Source organism: Nerophis ophidion, linkage group LG01, assembly GCF_033978795.1.
Source record: "Nerophis ophidion isolate RoL-2023_Sa linkage group LG01, RoL_Noph_v1.0, whole genome shotgun sequence".
NCBI lineage: Eukaryota > Metazoa > Chordata > Actinopteri > Syngnathiformes > Syngnathidae > Nerophis > Nerophis ophidion.
The window spans coordinates 82,586,616-82,612,003 of NC_084611.1; the positions used below are offsets into that span (position 1 = coordinate 82,586,616).

General features: G+C 38.3%; 1 protein-coding gene across 1 annotated transcript in view; it reads right to left on the reverse strand.

Moving 5' to 3' along the window:
- LOC133560660 (voltage-dependent T-type calcium channel subunit alpha-1H-like) overlaps positions 1-21,280 on the reverse strand; it is a 190,098-nt gene extending 168,818 nt beyond the window's left edge. The window contains exons 1-2 of the mRNA XM_061913434.1: positions 20,958-21,280; positions 13,449-13,720 (exon numbers count right to left, since the gene is read on the reverse strand). Coding sequence (XP_061769418.1) covers positions 13,449-13,693 — 245 coding nt within the window. The 5' untranslated portion in view covers positions 13,694-13,720; positions 20,958-21,280. The remainder of the gene's footprint in view (positions 1-13,448; positions 13,721-20,957) is intronic.
- Positions 21,281-25,388: the final 4,108 nt, after the last annotated feature.

Consider the following 25,388-nt stretch of genomic DNA (forward strand, 5'->3'; position numbering starts at 1 on the left):
TATAAAATTCGAGGTTCAGACGCATGTTCGTCAAACTAATAATAATAATAACTGCTATAGCAGCCGCAACATTAATACAGCCACAACTACAACTCTTGCTGACCTACTGCCCTCGGTAATGGCACCATTCCCAAAGTATGTGGGCTCTATTGATAACCTCACTAACAACTTTAACGACGCCCTGCGCGAAACCATTGATAACATAGCACCGCTAAAGTTAAAAAAGGCTCCAAAAAAGCGCTAAGTGTTCATTTAACTGCTCCGCAATAATTTTTTCAAGGATTTTTGAAATAAAGGGAAGGTGAGACACCGGTCGGTAATTTACCATGAGGTCAGGATCGAGGTTAGGTCTTTTAAGAAGAGGATGAATAACCGCTTTTTTGAATGCTAGGGGAACAGTGCCCGAGGAGAGTGATAAGTTTATAATATTTAGCACTGATGGACCTAATAATACAAAGAGCTCCTTGATCAGTTTCCCAGGAAGAGGGTCAAGTAAACATGTTGTCTGCAACAAACTCTGAGAATTCATTAATAAAGTCCGAATAGGGCCCTGGGGGGCGGTAGATAACAGCCAGGTGTAGAGGCAGCGGTGTGACAGACCTCATAGTAAGCACCTCAAACGATTTATATTTATTATTTATGTTAGGACTAAGGTTAAAGTTTTCGTTGTATATTAGTGCAACCCCCCCACCCCTTTTGAGCGGACGGGCAATATGCGCATGTGTAAAGTTAGGAGGACATGCCTCATTTAGCGTAAAAAAGTTGTTTGGTTTAAGCCAGGTTTCGCTGAGACCGATGACGTTAAGATTGTTGTCTCTGATAATATCATTAACTAACAACGTTTTAGGAGACAATGATCTTATGTTTAAAAAACCTATATTATAGGTAGTGGGCTGTTTTAGGGAGTTTTTGATCAAATTATCCGTAGTAGCAATATTAATAATGTTGTGTTTATTATGCCCAGTGCATTTAGTATAGTTACGACCATATCTAGGAATTGATACGACAGGAATTTTCCGATTGTTTGATTGTTGCTTTGATAAACTGCACGCATCATGGTTAGCCACCTCAGTAACGGGGATTTTCCGATTGTTTGTTTGTTGCTTTGATAAACTGCACGCATCATAGTTAGCCACCTCAGTAAAACACATGTCCAACTCTGAAACACTCAAAGCAGAAAAAACTTGTTCTAATTTAACTGACTCCTTACCCAGACCAGTAGTCTCGCATTTTCCATTTAAATCCGTCTTCGGGATGGAGGAAAGTGGTGTTCTGTGGGGATTAGCCTTCTGCTTTGTTTTTAGCCCCGCTCGGCATCCGCGTTTCCGATCACACCGCTGGCGTCTGCTCCGTAGACGGCCCCCGCTGCTACTAGACTCCCCTGCTTCACAGGCCGCTGGATGTAGCCGCCGATGTATTCCCATGCTAGTTAGCAAGTCTAGCACGCAAGTGTCTATCGGTCCAAAACGGCCCGATGTGTCCACATCCAGAAGTGTCTGGCGGTCGTACGTGATCACGGAGTGACCACGATGTGAGCCAGCCATAAAGTTTGTGGAATTGTCCGGTATTTCTGCCAAATGTTCCATCTTTAGCAGGAGCTCCTCGAGAGCGCAGCCCGTCCGGGCGCCGCCATCTTGGAATACATGTAGTTATGCCCGCTGTTACACAACTCTATGTGCGTGCTGTTACACAACTCTATGTGCGTGCTGGCCGGTCACGTATTGTGTGAAACCTCTAATACAATCCTCATGCGATTGTAAGGCATACTTGTTCAACAGCCATGCAGGTTACACTGAGGGTTGTGATATAAACAACTTTAACACTCTTACTAATATGCGCCACACTGTGAACCCACACCAAACAAGAATGACAAACACATTTCGGGAAAACAACCGCACTGTTACACAACATAAACACAACATAACAAATACCCAGAATCCCATACAACCCTGACTCTTCCAGGCTACATTATAAACCCGGATAGCACCAATTGATTTTTATATTTATTTGATTAAGAATCATTACAAATAAGAATCGTGAATAATTCGAAAATTGGTGTGTTTATACATACATATATACATATAAATATGTATATATGTATGTATATACATATATACATACGTATATATGCCCTGCGATGAGGTGGCAACTTGTCCAGGGTGTACGCCGTCTTCCGCCCGATTGTAGCTGAGATAGGCACCAGCGCCCCCCACGACCCCAAAAGGAATAAGCGGCAGAAAATAAATGTATGTATGTATATATATATATATATATATATATATATATATATATACATATATAGCTTGACGATTTGGTTCAATATTTGTGGTTGCCGATACGATTACGGGACACTATAATATTTTAAGAACGATAGGATCCGAAACGATTTCGTGAGTATAAATCAATTCAATTACTTATTTGCAAAAAATGAAAAAAACAAGCAGTGTGACTGTGAAATAAATAGTGGAAAACAGGACACTGCAGATAAAGAGTAAATTATACCGTTCCTAAATCCGATGTTTTCCATTTTCTAGTATCAAAAACATCGATTGATTCCCTTTTAAAACGATTGTGGATCGAAACCTATCTCTTGGAAGGCAAACCGTGTCGATCTGTCACTTCATTTTCTGTTTGTTTCCTTATTTTGGTATTCACTTCCTGTCCGTCCTCTTACTTTGTTGTTTTTCCCGTTTGTTCCGCTGAGCACTGTTTTTCCTCACTTGCCGTTGATTGGCAGCCGGTCCACACCTGCTGGCAATCAACATATGTCTATTTATGTTTTCACTCGAGCACTCCTCAGTGCTCAATGATAAAACCTATGTTTGGAACATCTATGCGAGACTGCTTTATTTTCTGTTTTTTTTCATGAGATTAAAACTCATCATACCTGCTCTCTGCACTTCTGGTTCTTGCGTCTCGGGATAAGACAACGGCAGCCATGCGGTTCCCGAACACAAACTCGCCGAGCACAAATCGATGTTATTGAAATTTAGGAATACAAACCGACTTATAAATTTACATTTATTTAGATAAATATATATATATATATATATATATATATATATATATATATATATATATATATATATATATATATATATATTTACATATATATATATATATATATATATATATATATATATATATATATATGTATATATATATATGTTGGAAAAAATCGATTCGAGTACCAATCGAATCGAATGCGTTGTGCGATTCAGAATCGATTCTCATTTTTTTAAAATCGATTTTAATCAATCCAACAAAACAATACACAGCAATACCATAACAATGCAATCCAATTCCAAAACCAAACCTGACCCAGCAACACTCAGAACTGCAATAAACAGAGCAATTGAGGAGACACAAACACGACACAAAACAAACCAAAATTAGTGAAACAAAAACGAATATTATCAACAACAGTATCAATATTAATTATAATTTCAGCATAGCAGTAATTAAATATCCCTCATTGACTTTATCATTAGACATTTATAAAAATAAGTAAAAAAAGAACAATGGTGTCACAGTGGCTTACACTTGCATCGCATCTCATAAGCTTGACAACACACTGTGTCCAATGTTTTCACAAAGATAAAATAAGTAATATTTTTGGTTTGTTTAATAGTTAAAACAATGTACGTAATTGCTATCAGTTGATAAAACATTGTCCTTTACAATTACAAAAGCTTTTTGAAAAAAATCTACTACTCTGCTAGCATGTCAGCAGACTGGGGTAGATCCTGCTAAAATCCTGTGTATTGAATGAATACAGAATCGTTTTGAGTCGGAAAAATATCGGTTTTGAATCGAGAATCAAATCGAATGGAAAAAATCGATACATTATCGAATCGTGACCCCAAGAATCGATATTGAATCGAATCATATATATATATATAATTTATTTTTGTACTTGATTTTTGCCATTTACAATCCCTAAATAATTGACTGTTGATTTGTTTATTTGTCGGCGATGGTGAAAATCAAAAAAGCATATCAATAACAAAATAACAAAAGACGGTATGTCAACGACATGGATATGCATGCTCATGCAACAACAACTCTTCAATTACAAAAGAGGTCCAAAGAGGATGTGTAGGGTACGCGTCGCTCCAGCTGTGGCCAGCTCAAAGTTGGAAGCAAACATGGCGCCCTGTGGCCAGGTGAGACGGTCTGAAACCGCGTTGGGCATACCCTCTTTATACGCCACTCGGCTACAGCCGCCCACATACTGCACACCCCCGCACTCCTCCTAGCGGGCTCCCATTAGCGTCCCTGTCGAGCAACCTCCCTGCAGATCACTAACACTTTAGCGCTGTAGCACACACACACACACGGTATACTTCACACGTGTGTACGAACATCACAGCAAACACGCAAAAGAGCTCAACAGAGCGAGCGGAAGTAAGGCCGTCACGCCAGAGTTGCCTAGCAACCAGGTGATTCCTCCAAAGAGAGTCTCTCCATGGGAGATTCCCGGGGAGGACATTCACCAGCTAAGGTGCGTGCGTGTGTGTGTGTGTGTGTGTATGTGTGTGTGTGTGTGCGCGTACGGTCCAACCCGACGTATTGTGTCTCGACGGGGACGTTTTAACTAGAAGATGCTAAATTGCTCATATTCTTATTATATACTTGCTATATTGGGCTGTGTCTAGTTTGCACACCCGGATTATCATATCAATCTTTCAGCAGGGTGGGATTATGATACAAGCTCTAAGTATTGAGTGCACACGTTTTAATGTGTCTTGGATTTTCTCTCGCTGCCCTAGAATCCAAGTCTACTGTATGTACAGTCATAAGAAAAACATGAGGATTCCCATATGATGTAATGCTTCTGCCCGTGAAGGACTGCAGACAAAAGGGTGAAACCTGGCCGTAACATGCGCCTCTACTGCGTTGCCCGTGTTTATTACTTCTCTGACAAATACACCACTTGGTGGCGCTGTTATCAGATCAGACAAAAAGTACTTCAACAATCCAAAAGGGAAAATTTAGATTTTCAGCACAATCCCATTCAAGATCAGATAAACATTACAGGGAGACAGAAGTAGGATCGCTGACAGGTCTGCCAACTTCCTGGGCCCCTTACAAAAAAAAGGTGAGAAACAGGTAACGCTGGGGAGGGCGAGTGAGTAAATAAATATTCAGTCAAAGGCTGGACTCCAGGGAAGGGGTCCAGATTGAGGCCCAGGAAAAAAAACTCATAGCACACATAAACATGTTACATAGAAACAACAAAACTTGCAACAGAAGAGAGGGAGTGGGAGCTACGAAGGCCGGCTGCTGTTGTACAAGCGCTACTCAAAAACAAACAAACTTGCAGCTCAGTTGCCAGACTTATACCATTAAAGTAATAGTGGTACGGTGTCTTCCATTTATAGTGACGCACTGTAAAACAATGACAGTAAAGTTTACGATTAAAAAATAAAAAATGGCCGCTCTGACGCCAGAATTATATCGTAAAAATAACAGTGGTACTGTTTCTTCCATTTATACTAAAACACTGTAAAAACAGTGACTGCAGACTTAACAGTAAATAAAATGGCATTTTAGTCACAGTTTTACTATTTACAGCAAAACACTGCAAAAAATAGAAGTTACAGCGTAAAAAACCCTGTACATTTTACAGTAAAAAACTAACAGTGGTGCCATTTACAGTAATGTTTTTAAGTTTTATTTAGGTAAAGTCTCCGACCGTAAAAGAAAAAAACACTGTACAATCTGGCCAATCTTTTACCGTAAAATCTCTTTTTTTACACTTTAACGTAAATGTGTGTAGGCGAATCATCGGCCATTTTTTAGGGGACTGACAAGCACTGGTGTCAATCTTGATCAAGACTGGTTAAAAACAAGTAAAATGTCTCTACGTAGCCACCTAACTAATTGATGGTTTATTTAAGAATGATGAAGTGTTCATGTATAACCTGTAGAGGGCGCCACACATGTTCCATAGAACAGGTCAATCAATCAATCAATGTTTACTTATATAGCCCTAAATCACTAGTGTCTCAAAGGGCTGCACAAACCACTACGACATCCTCGGTAGGCCCACATAAGGGCAAGGAAAACTCACACCCAGTTGGTGTCAAACTCAAGGCGTGGGGGCCAGATCTGGCCCGCCACATCATTTTATTTAGCCCTCGAAAGCAAGGAAAAAATATGCTTCATTAAAGTACTTCATATTTTCTTACTAAATGTATTCGTTTTTTCCATTTTGACAGAAAAAAATACATGTACTCAGTGCAATCGCATATTTTTTAAGCATAATTATAAAGTAACTAATATATGATCATACATTCACACAATGTCTTTATGAAACTTGAAATAAACGCTTTTTATCTGCTTGACTTATGATTTCAAAGCAAGTTATTCAAATTGTCAAATTTAATAAATAGATTTTAATGCGGACGTTATACCGATCTGTTGTGGTGAAGAAGGAGCTGAGCCGGAAGGCAAAGCTCTCAATTTACCGGTCTATCTACGTTCCCATCCTCACCTATGGGCATGAGCTTTGGGTCATGACCGAAAGGATAAGATCACGGGTACAAGCGGCCGAAATGAGTTTCCTCCACCCTTAGAGATAGGGTGAGAAGCTCTGCCATCCGGGAGGAACTCAAAGTAAAGCCGCTGCTCCTCCACATGGAGAGGAGCCAGATGAGGTGGTTCGGGCATCTGGTCAGGATGCCACCCGAACGCCTCCCTAGGGAGGTGTTTAGGGCACGTCCGACCGGTAGGAGGCCACGGGGAAGACCCAGGACACGTTGGGAAGACTATGTCTCCCGGCTGGCCTGGGAACGCCTCGGGATCCCCCGGGAAGAGCTAGACGAAGTGGCTGGGGAGAGGGAAGTCTGGGTTTGCCTGCTTAGGCTGTTGCCCCCGCGACCCGACCTCGGATAAGCGGAAGATGATGGATGGATGGATGGATGGATGGATTTTACAGCGACTTTGTGGAATTTACTGTGGTTTAACAGCATTTTACTGTACATGAAAAAACAGTGTCACCGGTTTTGGACCAAAAAATCCTAGCATCTGAGCTGCCAGTGAAAAACAGTGGTACTTTTTTTTCCATTTCCATCTACATGCTAAGAAAAACACTACATTTTACGGTAACATTTTATGACTGACCTGTCAGTTTTTTCCAGTAAAATCCCCCCCCAAAATTTACATTGTACATACAAAAACAAATCATCAAATACATAGGCCATTGTGTAATAATATAACTCACTGTTGGAAGTGGCCCTCTGAGGGTGTCATGACTTGGACTTTGAGCGGTTTGTTTTTCCGTGGTGCAGATCGAACGGACCGGACACGGCGTGAAGGTAATGACATCTTTTAATCTTAACTCGAAAAAAGAACAAACGAAAGGCGCTCACAGCGCAGGTACAAAACTTGGCTATGAAAACAAAAACTTGCACTAAGGCAAAACTATGGACATAAAACTAAATTTGCAAACTATGGCATGAATTAAGAAAACTTACTTGAAACAAGAAAAGAGCATGAAAAAAGCTCAGCATGGGTCATCAGCATGGATAACAAGGGTGTGTAGAAGGTGATGTCGCCAGGCTGACTGCCTGGCAACTACAGGCTTAAATGGTGCTGTGGTGCTTGAAAACAGGTGCATGAGTTCAAATGAATCAGGTGCGTGAGTCGTGAGGACAGGTGAATTTATTGGTAGGCATGGAAACGAAACAATGGAGTAAAAAAACAGGAACTAATGGAGTCTTGAAGTAATCTAACACAACTAAACAAAACATGATCACAAAGACATGACAGACGGCAAACATATATATACATCTATACATATATATATATGTATATATATATATATATATATATATATATATATATATATATATATATATATATATATATATATATATATATATATATATATATATATATATATATATATACCTACTCAGTGGCCTAGTGGTTGGAGTGTCCGCCCTGAGATCGGTAGGTTGTGAGTTCAAACCCCGGCCGAGTCATACCAAAGACTATAAAAATGGGACCCATTACCTCCCTGCTTGGCACTCAGCATCAAGGGTTGGAATTGGGGGTTAAATCACCAAAAATGATTCCCGGGCGCGGCACCCCTGCTGCCCACTGCTCCCCTCACCTCCCAGGGGGTAATCAAGGGTGATGGGTCAAATGCAGAGAATAATTTCGCCACACCTAGTGTGTGTGTGACAATCATTGCTACTTTAACTTAACGTAACATGGCCCTCAATTAAACCAAGTTTGATACCCATGTTCCATAGGATTAAGGAGGAGATTATTTCTGGCGTTCTTTAGTTACTTGATTATAATGTTAGACCCGCTCGACATCCATTGCTTTCGGTCCCCTAGAGGGGGGTGGGTTGCCCACATCTGAGGTCCTCTCCAAGGTTTCTCATAGTCAGCATTGTCACTGGCGTCCCACTGGATGTGAATTCTCCCTGCCCACTGGGTGTGAGTTTTCCTTGCCCTTTTGTGGGTTCTTCCGAGGATGTTGTAGTCGTAATGATTTGTGCAGTCCTTTGAGACATTTGTGATTTGGGGCTATATAAATAAACATTGATTGATATATATTTGTATGAATGACTCAGCCTTTGCGTTACTGTTACTGAAACAACTTACAGAATAGTCGTTCAACAGGGGGTTCGCAGAGCTACTAACCCTAACCCCAACCCTAACCTATATAAATAAACATTGATTGATTGATAATAATGCTTATAATAATAGTAAAATGCCATATGATTATATTTCTGCATGGTGTGATGTGTATGTGAGGGGTCGTTGAACTTCGAACTGCCTGACATTTTTGGACTTTTGGACTTTATTATTATGTTCACAAACATTATGAAAGTTTGCATAATTTTAAAAAAATATTCAGAAAAAAAATCAAATTTTTGGGATTTTCAAATGTATCATGATTACATCCTAAAAAAAAAAAGTGACGTTAAAGTGACAGAGTGTGTGTGTGTGTGTGTGTGTGTGTGTGCTACGTTGAGTGATGCGACCATGGTAACAGCGCAGCAGGCTACACAAGGCCAGCGGCCTTGCTTAGGTTTTCCTTTTCTACTGTACTTCTCTTTTATTTATTTATCAAGCAGTGATGTATTCATGTTTCACAGAGCGCCGCCGACGACAAATATCTCACACATGCAAGCAGAAGAATGAGCGGTCGGAAAATTTTGCGATTATTTTTTTTGGGGGGGTAGGGGGGGACGGGCTGTGACGATGAATCCCCGCGGTGTTGCTGCTGACGATGATGCTTTGGAGTATTCATAGCGACACAATCACACCTGTCTCCAGCGCCAATGATGGTGGTAAGAGTGAGAGACAAGGAGGAAGTGAGGTGGGGGGTGGGGGTGGGGTTGGGGAGGTGTTGGCGGCGCGGAGCGAAGAGCGCGAGGTTGAAAGGGTGACTTTTTTTCTTTTTTTTTGACGATGCCACTGACAGGCAACTGTAACCTTGGAGATTCGTGAGGGGCTCGTCACCATGGAAACGTCCAATCAGGGAGGACAAGAACAAAAATTCTTGAGGCTAGTGCATCCAGGAAATACCTGAACACACACACACACACACACACACACACACACGCACACATTCTTTGTGTCTTTTGTTTACATGTCAAGTACACATTCAGGTGCTAGGGGCCCAAATACAAACACAAATGGTTTACACTGCGACTAAAGTCCGCACCAAAACCTAACTTTCCTTTACAGTTTAAACTCAGGGGTCCCCAAACTACGGGCCACGGGCCGGACACGACCCACCTGTGTCCAAAATACGTACCGCCGTACGTCCATCCTTCCATTTTCTACCGCTTATTCCCTTTTGAGGTCGCAGGGGGCGCTGGCGCCTCTCTCAGCTACAATCGGGCCCTGCCCGAAGTCCCAATTTAATTTTTTTTACTTTTTTTAATCTGTCCTTTTAAATCATTTTCTACCACTTGTTACTCTCGGGTTCTCCTAGCTGCTCAGGCAAATCATATTGTCTAAAAATGCATTTTCTCATCGATAACATGACATCATCGGAAAGTGCGCGCTCTTTCAGTCAATTAGTGCGAGAGGAATATATATACATACATACATACATACATATACACATATATATACATATATATGTCTTAATTGGATTATCCAGAGAATAGTGCTCGATACCGTGGTAGAGCGCAATATGTATGTGTGGGGAAAAATCACAAGACTACTTCATCTCTACAGAACTGTTTCATGAGGGGTTCCCTCAATTGTCAGGAGATTTTTTTTTTTTTCCCCTCAATCTCCTGACGATTGAGGGAACCCCTCATGAAACAGTTCTGTAGAGATGAAGTAGTCTTGTGATTTTTTCCCCACATATATACATACATAGATATATATATATATATGCAGCCAAGCCCCCAATTTTTTTAACCCAAAAAGTTGGGGGACCACTGGTTTAAATCGGTCCCGTTTATGTCCAACAAATACTGTTTTTATACCCATTTTTTTCTTCATGTTTTTGCCACCATGTTTTTTTGTTGTGTTTTCTCCCGCTATGTTTTTTCCACTATGTTTTTTAAAAATAAATGTTCACACCATGTTTTTTCCATCATGTTTATGCCTGTATTTTCAATCAAGTTGTTTTTACCATGTTTTGTTTTACTGTTTCTTACCATGTTTTGTTTTACCATTTCTTACCATGTTTTGTTTTACCATGTTTTGTGTCACTGAGTGTTTTTACCAATATGTTTTTCCACCAACTTCTTTTTGTACCATGTTTTGTTTTAAAAAAAAAAATTACATCATGATTTTTGTTTGTTTGTTTCACTGAGTTTTTACCATGTTTTTTGCCACCATGTCTTTTTTTATTGTTTTTTACAGCCATGTTTTTCCCCAAAATGTTTCTTTTACGCCATGTTTTTCTCCCAAGTTTTTTTTCTAACAGATTTTTTCCCACAATTTTTTTTTTGGTCCTGCCAAGCTTTTTTTAACTATGTTTTGTTTTACCATTTTTTTTCGCATGTTTTTTTTTCTACAATATTCTGTTCCGTTGAGTGTTTTTAATATTTATTTCCACCACAATTTTTTAACATATTTTTTTCCATCAAGTTTCATACTATTTCTACCATTTTTTTTTTTTAGGTTTTCTTGCCAGATTTTTCCACCGTGTCTTTTTTCATTATGTTTTCCATGACCATGTTTTTTTTGCTGAATTTCCCACCATGTTTCTTTTCCAACATGTTTTGTTTACAAAAGCTTTTCGCGGCCATGTTTTTTCCCAATCACATCTTTTTTGTCGCTTTTTATCCACCAGCTTTTTTTAACATGTTTTATACATAATTTTTTCCCCCACCAAGTTTCTTAACATTGTTTTTGGTATCATTTTGTTTTCACCATGTCCCCTCCAGGGCTCTGTACGGTAGGACATTTACAAAACCCCAAAACAGTGAAAGTTGGCACGTTATATAAATCGTAAATAAAAACAGAATACAATGATTTGCGAATCCTTTTTAACTTATATTCAATTGAATACACTGCAAAGACAAGATATTTAAATGTTCGAACTGAGAAACTTGTTTGTTTGTTTTTTGCAAATAATCCTTAACTAAGAATTTAATGGCAGCACCACATTGCAAAAAAGTTGGCACAGGGGCATTTTTACCACTGTGTTACATGGCCTTTCTTTTAAATAACACTCAGTAAATGTTTGGGAACTGAGGAGACCAATTTTTGAAGATTTCCAGGTGGAATTATTTTGCATTCTTGCTTGATGTACAGCTTAAGTTGTTCCACAGTCTCTGTTGTCACATTTTAGGCTTCATAGTGGGCCACACATTTTCAATGGGAGACAGGTCTGGACTACAGGCAGGCCAGTTTTAGTACCCGCACTCTTTTACTATGAAGCCACAGTGTTGTAACACGTGGCTTGGCATTGTCTTACTGAAATAAGCAGGGGCGTCCATGATAACGTTGCTTGGATGGCAACATATGTTGCTCCAAAACCTGTATGTACCTTTCAGCATTAATGGTGCCTACACAAATTTGTAAGTTACCCATGCCTTGGGTACTAATACACCCCCATTTCATCACATATGCTGGCTTTTGAACTTCTGCCTAAAACAATCCGGATGGCTCTTTTCCTCTTTGGTTCAGAGAACACGACGTCCACAGTTTGCAAAAACAAATTGAAATGTAGACTCGTCAAAACACAGAACACTTTTCCACTTTGCATCAGTCCATCTTAGATGAGCTCAGGCCCAGCAAAAGTCGGCGGCGTTTCTGGGTGTTGTTGATAAATGGCTTTCGCTTTGCCACTTGTGCCAGCTTTTTAGAAACATGTTGCAGGCATCAAATTCCAAATGAGCTAATATTTGCAAAAAATAACAATTTTTCTCGGTTCGAACATTAAGTATAATGTATTTGCAGTCTATTCAATTGAATATAGGTTGAAAAGGATTTGGAAATCATTGTATTTTGTTTTTATTTACGATTTACACAACTTCACTGGTGTTGGGTTTTGCAAACAAGGCAAAAAAGAAACCAATCTAATTTTGACTTTCTAATCAATTCCATGAATTATATTATTCATTGTTTTTTGTAATACATACGTTATGGACACCTTATAGTCGTAACTGAGTTATATAACATCTGTTAACCTTTTTAAAGAAAACATATGCATAATGGCCAATTCAATTATTCGTGACGTCATATGTAAAATGATGTAATATTGACCACGCCCCCAGCGCCACTCGTACTTTGGCAATCTGGGAGAAATCCTGGTACAATTAAGATTTGTTTGTTTTTTTCAAATCAAATGCAGACCCATCCATCCATCCATTTTCTACCACTTATTCCCTTTGGGGTTGCGGGGGGCGCTAGTGCCTATCTCAGCTACAAACGGGCGGAAGGTGGCGTACACCCTGGACAAGTCGCCACCTCATCGCAGGGCATCCAACGCAGACATTTTCTGTAAATGGATATAAATCCGAAATGTATCCAAAGCAACTGAAATGTAAAAGATCGGGTCGCGTTCATCCGACTTATATGTTGTTAAATAATAATGAGGTTAAATGTTTGTTATTTCATGAACTCATTGATAGTTAACTGGTTTAAAAAGTTATGTAAATAGTTAAAAAGTGTTTTGTGTGAAGATATTTGGGTGTGGAACTTATTATTTGGATTTACAGTTTTTCCGATGGGAATACTTTTGGGTAAGGTATGTTTTGCCTGATGACGTCACTTCCAGGCCGTATTACCAAAGTTATTTGCAGCAACAATGTACATGTTTATGTTTGGTGGCTTGGTGGACATTTTTCTTTTTCAGAACTGCACTGTGCGAGGTTTTTTTTTTTCACCCTGAGACATATTTGAAGAGAAACCGCAGAGTCGACAGAATTCCAGTGGATTATTGTAGACAAGGCGGCTTAAGCGGAGGAGTGGGACAAAATAAAGCCAAGAGACAAAGAGTGGAAGGATATGGGTGGCAGACGGCTCGCAGGCACCAGGATCTCGGCGGGCTGGTTTGGGTGAGAGCTAAGAGAACCACAGGAGCTAGAGTCGGATACGGAAGCTCTTCCTCCTCCTCCTTGGCGTCTTCCTCCCTCCCTTCCTCTCCCTCCACCGACACGTGCACCCTCTCCCCGCCCTCCTCGTCTTCATCGCCGTCCTCCGGCGCACCTCCCCCGTGATGCTCACGCAGGTCTGGTTCCTGGGGGCCCGTCATAGCCGTGCTGGGGACAGCCTGGACCACCTGAAAAGACAGGCGGGACCGGTGAGGGCAACCGCCACTTTTTTACTCCGCCAAGACTCTCTGAAGCCATTTTGGGAAATGAGAGTGCGGCGTGTCCGTTCAGGGAACATAAATCTCCATAAATCCACAACAAAGTGACGAGCAAACAACCTCGGCGTTAATTCTTTGAAATGCACACAAGCTTTAAGCAAACAAGGACAGAGTTGCTTCGCAGGCGCTTTCATTAGCGTGGGGGTTGAGGGAAATAAATGGCTTTGATTAGTATTTTCATGACCAACCGTTTACCCAGTTAATTTGTTTAATGGCGTGGAATTGATTGTTGACGCATCGCTTCTTGAGGCAACAAACAGGATAGCACTGCTTGGCTGCCACCAGCAGAGGCGCTGTTGTAACACTCTCCACTTGTTTGCCAGAGAAGGACAACATGGCGTCAGTGCTGAACAAACACTGACAGCCAAGGAAGCAGGGGTTCAGAACATTGAGTGGCATTTTTCCGTCCCATTGGAAAAGCTACTTTATCATCACCATAAAAAAGACCGAACTTAACACTTAGTTGATTATTTTAGTGACGTAACCATAAATCTGAGTTAGCTTGCAACAAAATCCATCTTAATTCACGATAAAAACATTTTTACATTAATACAACCTTGCGAAAAATCTGTTAACCTACAATTAAATTATGTCCACATTTGAACCGATACAGTACCTGGGAATCGATACCAGTACTTAACGATACCAATTATCTGTATTTTTGTGGGTGTTAATTAATTTATTTGTTTTGATAACATATAAAAATAATAATAATAATACATTTTATTTATAAGGCGCCTTTCTGGGCACTCAAGGAGACCGTACAAAATATAAAACATATAAAAAATTAGATGATTATAACAACTGCTCTCCAGTTGTTATAGCTTTCTCATTCGCAAGTATAATATTAAGTTGCAGTTGCAAGTCCAAGATGCTAGATGCCTGTATCGTGCAGTTTATAGTGTGTTTTTAATTGTGGCGCCCTAAAAAGTGTATACACTGTAAATATTGTACTTATTGAACACCAACTGTTAGATTGTAACGTGCACCTTAATTGTAGTTTTCATTCACAGTTTTGGAAGTGTTGAAATCGCCATATAAAATTGTAAATGCTAATCAGTAGCATGTCGATAGCAAAGTCAATGCACTGTATATTTGCATTTATGGAAAAGTGGAGCCTTACATAACTTACGCTGGAGCGTTTTTTTTTTTTAGTCAATTTCTTTGTTGGCATTGAAAACTGCAACATTACCTAGAGGGAGTTTGACTGAGTCTGCTCTCAGTGCTTCTGGAGTGACAGCCTGGTGTCGAAGTGAGTCGGCAACTGGGCGTGGCGTCACACGTAACCCAGGTACTGTAATATGGCACCGTTGGCTTTTACGTGGATCGCAAGATTCGGTCGATGCCAAGAAAGTACCGGATTTGGTATCTATCCTGAGTCGACACACCATATACAATAAATGCATATAAAACTAGGAAAATGTTAACTTACACCAAATCTTTTTTGACCTATGATAAATCAAACTTTTTTTAAGTAAGAATCCTCATAAGACTACAATAAAGTCTGGTTTATGTATAATAAATCTATGTTAACCCACCACAATTTTATGTTAACTCGTGATAAACACAAGTTAACGTAACAAAAGTCCATATTTAGCGACAATAAATCAATGTTAACGTGCGATAAAGTTATGTTTTCTCACAACAGATTGTTACCTTCTGATACATTGGTTTACCATACAATAAATCTATGTTGACTGACAACAAATCCATTTAAGCTTCTGATAAAGTCATGTTTATCTACAACATATTTTCATTACCTATGACTAAGTTATGTTCACTCATGACAAAGACAAGTTAACAAATAAAAGTCTATCTTTAGCTACGATCAATTAATGTTAACTTACGTAGAAGCCATAGATAGATTGTTACCTTTCAATAAATTGGGTTGCAATTCGATAAATCTATGTAGACTGACAATGACTCCATGTAAGCCTATAATAAAGTCATGTTTATGTACATTTCTTTGTTAACCTACAACTGAGTTATGATAACGCATGATAAATACATGTTAACGACAAGAAATCAATGGTATTTTACCATAAAACCATGTTTTCTCACAACAGATTGTTACCTTCTGATACATTGGTTTACCATACAATAAATCTATGTTGACTGACAACAAATCCATTTAAGCTTCTGATAAAGTCATGTTTATCTACAACATATTTTCATTACCTATGACTAAGTTATGTTCACTCATGACAAAGACAAGTTAACAAATAAAAGTCTATCTTTAGCTACGATCAATTAATGTTAACTTACGTAGAAGCCATAGATAGATTGTTACCTTTCAATAAATTGGGTTGCAATTCGATAAATCTATGTAGACTGACAATGACTCCATGTAAGCCTATAATAAAGTCATGTTTATGTACATTTCTTTGTTAACCTACAACTGAGTTATGATAACGCATGATAAATACATGTTAACGACAAGAAATCAATGGTATTTTACCATAAAACCATGTTTTCTCACAATAGATTGTTACATTCCGATAAATTGGTTTACTATCCGATAAATGTCTGAAGACTGACTAAGACTACAATAAAGTCATGTTTATGTACAACATATCTTTGTTACCCTACAACTAAGTTATGTAAACTTGCGATAAATACAGGTTAACTAACAAAAGTCCATCTTCAGCTACAATCAATTGTTGACTTACGATAATGCCATGTTTTTTCCACGATAGAATACAATATTTGACTATACTTTATTGTCATTGTAAAGTGAAATTGATCATGTGTTACATATCTTCGTTAACTTAGGAAAAAGTTTTGTTAACTCACAATAAATACACGTTAACTTGAAAAACGTCTATCTTAGCCAACGAGGAAATCGTTGGTAACTTACAATAAAGTAATAGATGAACTATTAACTATGTTGACTGACAACGACTCAACTTACCTTAGGACAAATCCAAGTTAGCGTGCGATAAAGCTGTATTATCGTTATAATTAATTTGTATCAAATCACCTTATTGACGATAAATCCATACTGATGAAGTCACATAAAGTTACAATGAATCCACATTACCGAGATTCTCAGATGGCTTTAGAAACAATCATAAAAAAAACAAGTATTAATCACCTATTAGACAGTTTGCGTTGTCGCCTGTTTAGTTCATTGGATGGTGTGGTTAAAAATGAACACATTTATATATTGTTTTGGATCTATTTATCATTTTGTTTGTGCATCATGCTGCTGTAGTTCGGCATGGCGAGATAAGACTTAGAGAGTGTGACTCTCCGCACTGTAAACATTTATTACTGTACGATGCTTGCTTGGCTGTGTGAGTGTGCATGTGTGTGTGTGTGTGTGTGTGTATGTGTGTGTGTGTGTGTGTGTGTGTGTGTATGTGTGTGTGTGTTATTTTAACGACCAACACGAGGCCCAATCAAGAGAAATGAAGTGCCAGGCCAATTATTATCAAGTTAACGACATGAGTGCTAGCACTTAAAAAGACTGTTTGAGCGACATCCTGACATGCAGTCTGCCAGTGTGTGTGTATGTGCATGTGTGTGAGTGCTAGTGTGTATGTGTGTTTGTATGATGATGGGCATGAGGCCTGGAAATACTGTATGTGAGTATTCCAGAGCTGCACGCTTTGAGGTTTTTTGCTGCGTTGTTGTGGAGATTCCATGCTAGCTGTTGGGCAGACATCAGTCGACCGTCGCACACCAACAAAATAAATAAAAACACAGCAGAATGCCATCCTTCTGCACGGTTAAAACCTGCGGAGGAGTTCTGTTGTATCACTTTAAACACACTGCTGTCTGTTACACCATGTGAAGTAGACACAAAGCCAATCTTAACCAGGAACAAGACACAACAGACTACAGCTTCTAAGCAGTGAAATGCACTTTCGAGGCAAGTAACCATTCATTTTAAATTAGGATAATTAAACGTTAAGTTACCATAATTGGACCTCAGCTTACAATAAATGCATGTTAATTTACAACTACTGATAACTGCATGCTAATTTACAACAAATGCATTTTAACTTACGATAAATGCGTGTTAATTCTTAAGATAAATGCATGTTAAATTATGAAAGTGTATGGCTAACTACTGATAACTGCATGATGATTTACAATGAATGCATGTTGACTTAGGATAAATGCATGCTGACTATTAAAATGAATGCATTTTCGATAAATGCATTTTAACTTAAGATCAATGCATGCTAATTCTTAACATAAATGCACGCTAACTTACTATAAATGCATGCTAACTCTTAAGATAAATGTGTGTTACTTTCGATACATGCATGCTAACTCTTACGAACAATGCATGGTTACCTAAAATAATTGCATATTTACTTATAATAAATGCATGGTAACTTACAATACCTGGATGCTAACTTTCAATGAATGAACGTTAACTTAATGCAACTTTTAAGCAGTAAAATGCACTTTCAAGGCAAGTAACCATTAATTTTAATTTAGAATAATTAAACGTTAAGTTACAATAATTGAACCTCAACTTACAATAAATGCATGTTAACTTACAACTACTGATAACTGCATGCTAATTTACAACGAATGCATTTTAACTTACGATAAACGCATGCTAGTTCTTAAGATAAATGCATGCTAACTTACTATAAATGCATGCTAACTCTTAAAATAAATGTATGTTACTTTCGATACATGCATGCTTACTCTTACAAAAAATGCATCTTCACTTATTATAATTGCATGTTTACTTACAATGAATGCATACTAACTTACAATACCTGGATGCTAACTTTCAACGAATGAACGTTTACTTAATGAAACTTTTAAGCAGTACAATGCGCTTTCAAGGCAAGTTACCATTAATTTTAATTTAGGATAACTAAAGGTTAAGTTACAATAATTGAACCTCACCTTACAATAAATGCCTGTTAACTTATGAAAGTGTATTGCTAACTACTGATAACTGCATGATGATTTACAATGAGTGCATGTTAACTTAGGATAAATGCATGCTAAGTATTAAAATAAATGCATTTTAGATAAATGCATTTTAACTTACGCTAACTTACTCTAAATGCATGCTAAATAAATGTATGTTATTTTTGATACATGCATGCTTACTCTTATGTAAAATGTATCTTCACTTACAATAATTGCATGTTTACTTACAATAAATGCATGCTAACTTACATTAACTGAATGCTAACTTTCAATGAATGAACGCTAACTTAGTGCAACTTTTAAGCAGTACAATGCACTTTCAAGGCAAGTAACCGATAATTTTAACTTAGGATAATTAGACGTAAATTACAAAATTGAGCCTCAACTTACAATAAATGCATGTTAACTTACAAAAGTGTAATGCTAACTACTGATAACTGCCAGGTAATTTACAATGAATGCATGTAAACTTAGGATAACTGCATGCTAGTTCTTACAATAAATGTATTTTAACTTACGATAAATGCATGATAATTCTTAAGATAAATGCACGCTAACTTACAATAAAAGCATGATAACTCTTAAGACAATGCATGATAACTTAATATAAATGCATGCTAACTCTTAAGATGAATGTATGTTACTTTAGATACATGCATGATAACTTACGAAAAATGCATGTTCACATAGAATAATTGCACGTTTACTTACAATAAATGCATGCTAGATTACAATACCTGGATGCTAACTTTCAATGAATGAACGCTAACTTAATGCAACTTTTAAACAGTACAATGCACTTTCAAGGCGATCAACCATTAATTTTAACTTAGGATAATTAAACGTTAAGTTAGAATAATTAAACCTCAACTATAAACAACAATAAATGCATGTTAACTTACGAAAGTTTATTGCTAACTACTGATAACTGCAAGCTAATTTTACAATGAATGCATGTTAATTAACGACAAATCCATGCTAACTCTTACATTAAATGCATTTTAACTTACGATACATGCATTCTAATTCTTAAGATAAATGCATAATAACTTACGATAAATGCATAATAACTTACAATAAATGCGTCTTAACTTACGATAAACGCATGTTAACTCACAATAATACATGTTAGTTTTCAAAAATGGCATGTTAAATCACAATAAATGCATGGCAATTTTTATGGTAATGCATATTAACTTACAATAAATGCAAGCTACCTCTTACGATAAATTAATGGTAATTTGCGGTAAATGCATGCAAACACGATACATGCATATTAACTTCCAATATAAGCATGCTAACTCTACAATAAATGCATGTTAACTTACGATAATTGCATGTTAACTCACATTTAATGCACGTCAACACTTACAATAAATGCAAGTTAACTTACAATAAGTTATGTTATGCTAGTTAGCTATCACATACACTAAATCTGTGTCAGCTAACGATAAACTAACCATGACGTATATTGAACCATACATAACATTGCTATCCAAGGCAAAGCATGCATTTTCACGTTTTATATTTGTATCCAAAAAACACTACTACAAAGCATGAACTCACATTTGGAGGTACAGGTTTCTTATCGGGCAGACCTTCACGATCAATCTATTGTAACGTCGCATAAATCTGCGTTGGCATGCGATAAAACCCCAAATTGACGTACAAAAAACCCATAACATTGCTATACAGACAAAGCATGCATCTCCTTGTTTTGCATTTGTATCCAAAAAACACTGCTGTAAGTTGGACACGGATTTAGAGATACGATAAATCAACTTTAACACGTAACAAATCTGCATCAGCTTACAAAACCCACGTTACGTCCAACAAAACTACCATAACTATCAAAGCATACATTTTCAACTTTTGTATTTGTATCCAAAAAACCACAAAAGAATGGATTTGGACAGTGGCAATAAATCAACGCTGCATCCTTATGAAGGCCAGTCAACAAATCCCATCATCAACACGAAACTTTTAAGCACTAAAACAAGAAAAATTTTGCATTTGGACATTTCATGCAAGTAAAGTGTTATTTTCTGTACTGTCAGTAACAGTGGAGTAGAGCGAATGATTAATATTACAATATATGAAGACATTGTTACTTCCAATATGTTAACTTGCAACCTTCAAAAGACCAAACACATCCATTGCAATGATGACATCCAAAAATAAAAATATTGTGAGAGTGGATCATCAGAGAGATAACAAGCAAGAAAAAGTTGTTGCTGCTTACCGGGGAGCAGCGTCCATCCACAAGCGGTCACTGCGGGTCCGCCGTGCGCCCTGAGCTCCTCCAGGAGCCTCGGTGCTCCATCTGACAGCCACCTGGTTGGTCCTCCTCCTCCTTTTCTTCTTCTTCTTCTTAGTCCTCCTCTTTTATCCCAACTGAATCAATCCACAGGATGGATGGATGGAGCTGTAAATAAAAAAAAAAAAATAAAAAAAAAAGAAAGAACAAAAAGGTAAGTCCAGAATGAGGTCGGGGGAGGGGGAGGGGGGGAAGTTGTTTAAGTTAAGTTAAGGACCGGGCCACCCCCGACTGTTTGTGCGCCCCCTTTGCCGCCGGACGCGTTGTGGTGTCAGGTAGAGGAGTTCATCAGCACCGGGGGGAAAGGGAGAGGGAGAGGGACAGAGCGCGAGAGAGGAAGAGAGACAGAGAGAGAGAGAGAGAGAGAGAGAGAGGGAGAGAGAGAGAAAGAGAGAGAGCAAGAGCGAGAAGGAGAGAAAGAGAAAGGGAGGGCGAGAGAGGCGTCAAGGTAGCGGGATATAAGATAAGACACGCTGGAAACACTCGCTTGGCTGCTTTCAAAATAAAACACAGTCAGGAAGGTAGACAGAATATATTCATTTCTGATTTTTTTATTTTTTTTTAAATAGCAATTTTCTCGCCCGCCCATTCTTAAAATAAGATTTGTTCTCCTCAAACAACTGCATGTCATAAAAGGTGGTAATGATATTATTTGGTTGATATTTTTACATGGTTCACAGAATTGCAAAAGGACTGTAAGTGACAATGAACAAATTAAAGGTATTTTCGTTGAGCTTTAAAATGTATCAGAAAGGTAAATATTGGTCCTGTATTTGTAAGCAGTATTGACCTGCCCTTATACTTATCTATCGATATATCCACATTGACTAACAACAAATTCATGTCAATAAATTAATGTTAATTTATAATATTTCAGTTTTATAGCCGTATATGTACATTAAATAACGATAAATCTCTGTCAATTTACGATATATTCACGTTGAACTATGACACATTTGCACTAACTTACCGTATTTTTCGGACTATAAGTTGCTCCGCAGTATACGTCGCACCGGCCGAAAATGCATAATAAAGAAGGAAAAAAACATATACACGTCGCACTGGAGTATGAGTTGCATTTTTGGGGAAAATTTATTTGATAAAATCCAACACCAAGAATAGACATTTGAAAGGCAATTTAAAATAAATAAAAAATAGTGAACAACATCCATCCATCCATCCATCCATTTCTACCGCTTCTTCCCTTTTGGGGTCGCGGGGGGCGCTGGCGCCTATCTCAGCTACAATCGGGCGGAAGGCGGGGTACACCCTGGACAAGTCGCCACCTCATCGCAGGGCCAACACAGATAGACAGACCAACATGTTATGGTTCAAACAGGGGAGTGATGGCAAACGGACACCAGGTGGCAGTAATGTCCAAAGATTTATTATATAAATAGTAAATATATATATATAGGTGTGAATGTGAGTGTGAATGTTGTCTGTCTATCTGTGTTGGCCCTGCGATGAGGTGGGGACTTGTCCAGGGTGTACCCCGGCTTCTGCCCGATTGTAGCTGAGATAGGTGCCAGCGCCCCCCGCGACCCCAAAAGGGAATAAGCGGTAGAAAAATGGATGGATGGATGGATATATATATATATATATAATACTAGTAATAATAATAATACTAATAAATAAACCAAGGAAATGAAGTGGAATAAAAACTCAAGAGTGTACGGTGTAAGACTATGTGTAAAATTTAACTGCAGTGTGTCATACCAAAGTGTTGACGAGAGCGAAGGAACGCAGAAGTCCGTAAGGCAGGAGAGAAGAGGCCAGATCCGTGTCCGAGCTGGGTGAGTCAAGGATTGAGGGAGGCAGTCAGAATCCAAAGGGAGATCCAGGGAAAAAGGTGAGACGCACAGCTCACTTTAAAGAGGACGGAGGGTACTGCGGGGACAATACAAGAAAACACGGATGGACAAACACAGCGAGAGCAGGCTAACATGAAAAAGAATGTGGCCCAGGCTTACTGTATTCGAACAGAAGACTATACTCCGGCGAGTGATGGCAGGTTGTCCAGATTTAAGAAGACAGATCGCTCATCAAGGACAGGTGTGTAAATTGCTGGAGAAGGATTGCACCTGGTGGCTGCAGCCGGGCGGAGACGCGCGCGGCGAGTCCCTGGATTTGTGCGCCCGTGGGCGTGTCTCGAGGTGCGCACAGACGGATGAGCGACGTTGGCAGGAGTCCAAGCCGTAACACAACAGGTTGAATAAGTGTACGTTATATGACGCATAAATAACCAACTGAGAAGGTGCTTGGTATGTTAACGTAACATATTATGGTAAGAGTCATTCAAATAACTATAACATATAGAACATGCTATACGTTTACCAAACAATCTGTCACTCCTAATCGATAAATCCGATGAAATCTTCTTCCTCGATGTCGCTTCTAAACAACTCTGCCAACTCCAAAGGTATGCGTTGCTTCCTCTTGTCGTTTTCTGCTGCATATTTCACTACGTCCAGCTTGTAATCTGCAGAACATGATCTCCTTTTCGGTGCCATTTTCGTTCAGCCCTTCTCAGTTTTTATAAGTTACCACCAAGGATGAAATGATCCATTTTAATAGCATGTAGCAGTTAGCATTCCATGACCCGCAATGCACTTCTGCCATGACCCTCCATCGCCGAATTCTTATTGGTTGACGTGTGTGTGACGATTGCTGACATTTTCTTCATCTCTTCCGCGAACGAGATAAATAATGTTATTTAATATTTTACGGTAATGTGTTAATAACTTCATACATAAGTCGCTCCGGAGTATATGTCACACCCCCGGCCAAACTATGGAAAAAACTGCGACTTATAGTCCAAAAAATATGGTACAAAAAAAATATTTTAACTTAAGGAAATCAACATAAACTCACAATAATCCAGCCTTAATTTATGACGGTTACATCAACTAAAGATTAATCAATCTTTATTATATACGACACACTTTATACATCTCCTGGTTTGTATTTTCTTACATAAATTGCAGCAAGGAGCAAAGTGACTGTCTTTCGCACCTTTCTCAGTCTCTATCCTGAATGTCCTGCAGCGTTTGAGCCCAGCGGACATCTGGTCAGCAGTCGACCGTGAGCAGATGTGTGCGGGTCAAAGTTCAAATGATGCGCGACAATCCCTTCAATGTCGGCCTTGGTTTGCTTTTGTGTTACAGCTGTAAAATGGCACAAAAGCGGCATAGAAATTGAACAGTATTGCGGGGTCAATACACAACAACTTGTCGCCTAAGGCAGTAAACAAACGGTGTCAGGGTCAGAAACGTTGTTTGTCATTTGCAGAGTTGGAGAACGAGGATCATTAAATTTGATTCATTGGCTGCCATCACACATCAACAACAATCACGCTTAACCACTCATATGCTATTAAATTGAGTTACGATAAATGTTCGTCAACTGACGTTGAATCCACGCTAACCGACAATATTAAGTTGGGATAAATCTATGTTAATTTACAAAAGCTGTATGTCCACTTATAGTCATGTATCATACCAATTTCAAATTGCACTGAATCCATTTTAGTGTGTGACAAAAGTATGTTAAATAACTTAAATTTATTATAAATGCATGTTAACATAGAAAAACCCATGTTAAGATCCAACACAAATGTATACTAAATTCATGCAAACCTAAAACAAATATACATTAACATACATTGTTAACGTACAATAAATCTGAGTTAATTTACAACAAAATCCCGTCAACTCACCACATGTTAACATTTTCCGTTAAATCCGGGTTAACCGCCAATTAATTTATATTACGTTGTGATGAATCCATGTTAGCTTACAATAAATGCATGTTTTTCTAAAATGAATGCATGTCCATTCTTGATAACCCAATAGCAATTTACAACAAATCGATGTTAACTTTAAACACTTTGTTATTAATTTACACTGAATTTATGCTACCTATAACAAATGCAAGTTATGTAATTTGCAATAAATGGGTGTTATATGTATATATACATACATATATACATACATGTATATACATGTATATATACGCATATATACATACATATATATACAGTACATATATATATATATATATATATATATATATATATATAGATATATATCCATGTATATATTTATACATATATACATACATTTACATACATATATATATATATATATATATATATATATATATATTAAAGATGCGCGGATAGGCAATTATATGATTCGCATCCGCATCACCAAAGTCGTCATCCACCCGCCGTCCACCCGATGAAAAATATTGGAGGTTGTCCGCTTTTACCACTCACAGAGATATTTAAACCTGTTTCACAGAGTAATGATGACAATTGGAGCCGCTAACGTTCCCGCGACTGTCCAATAGCGT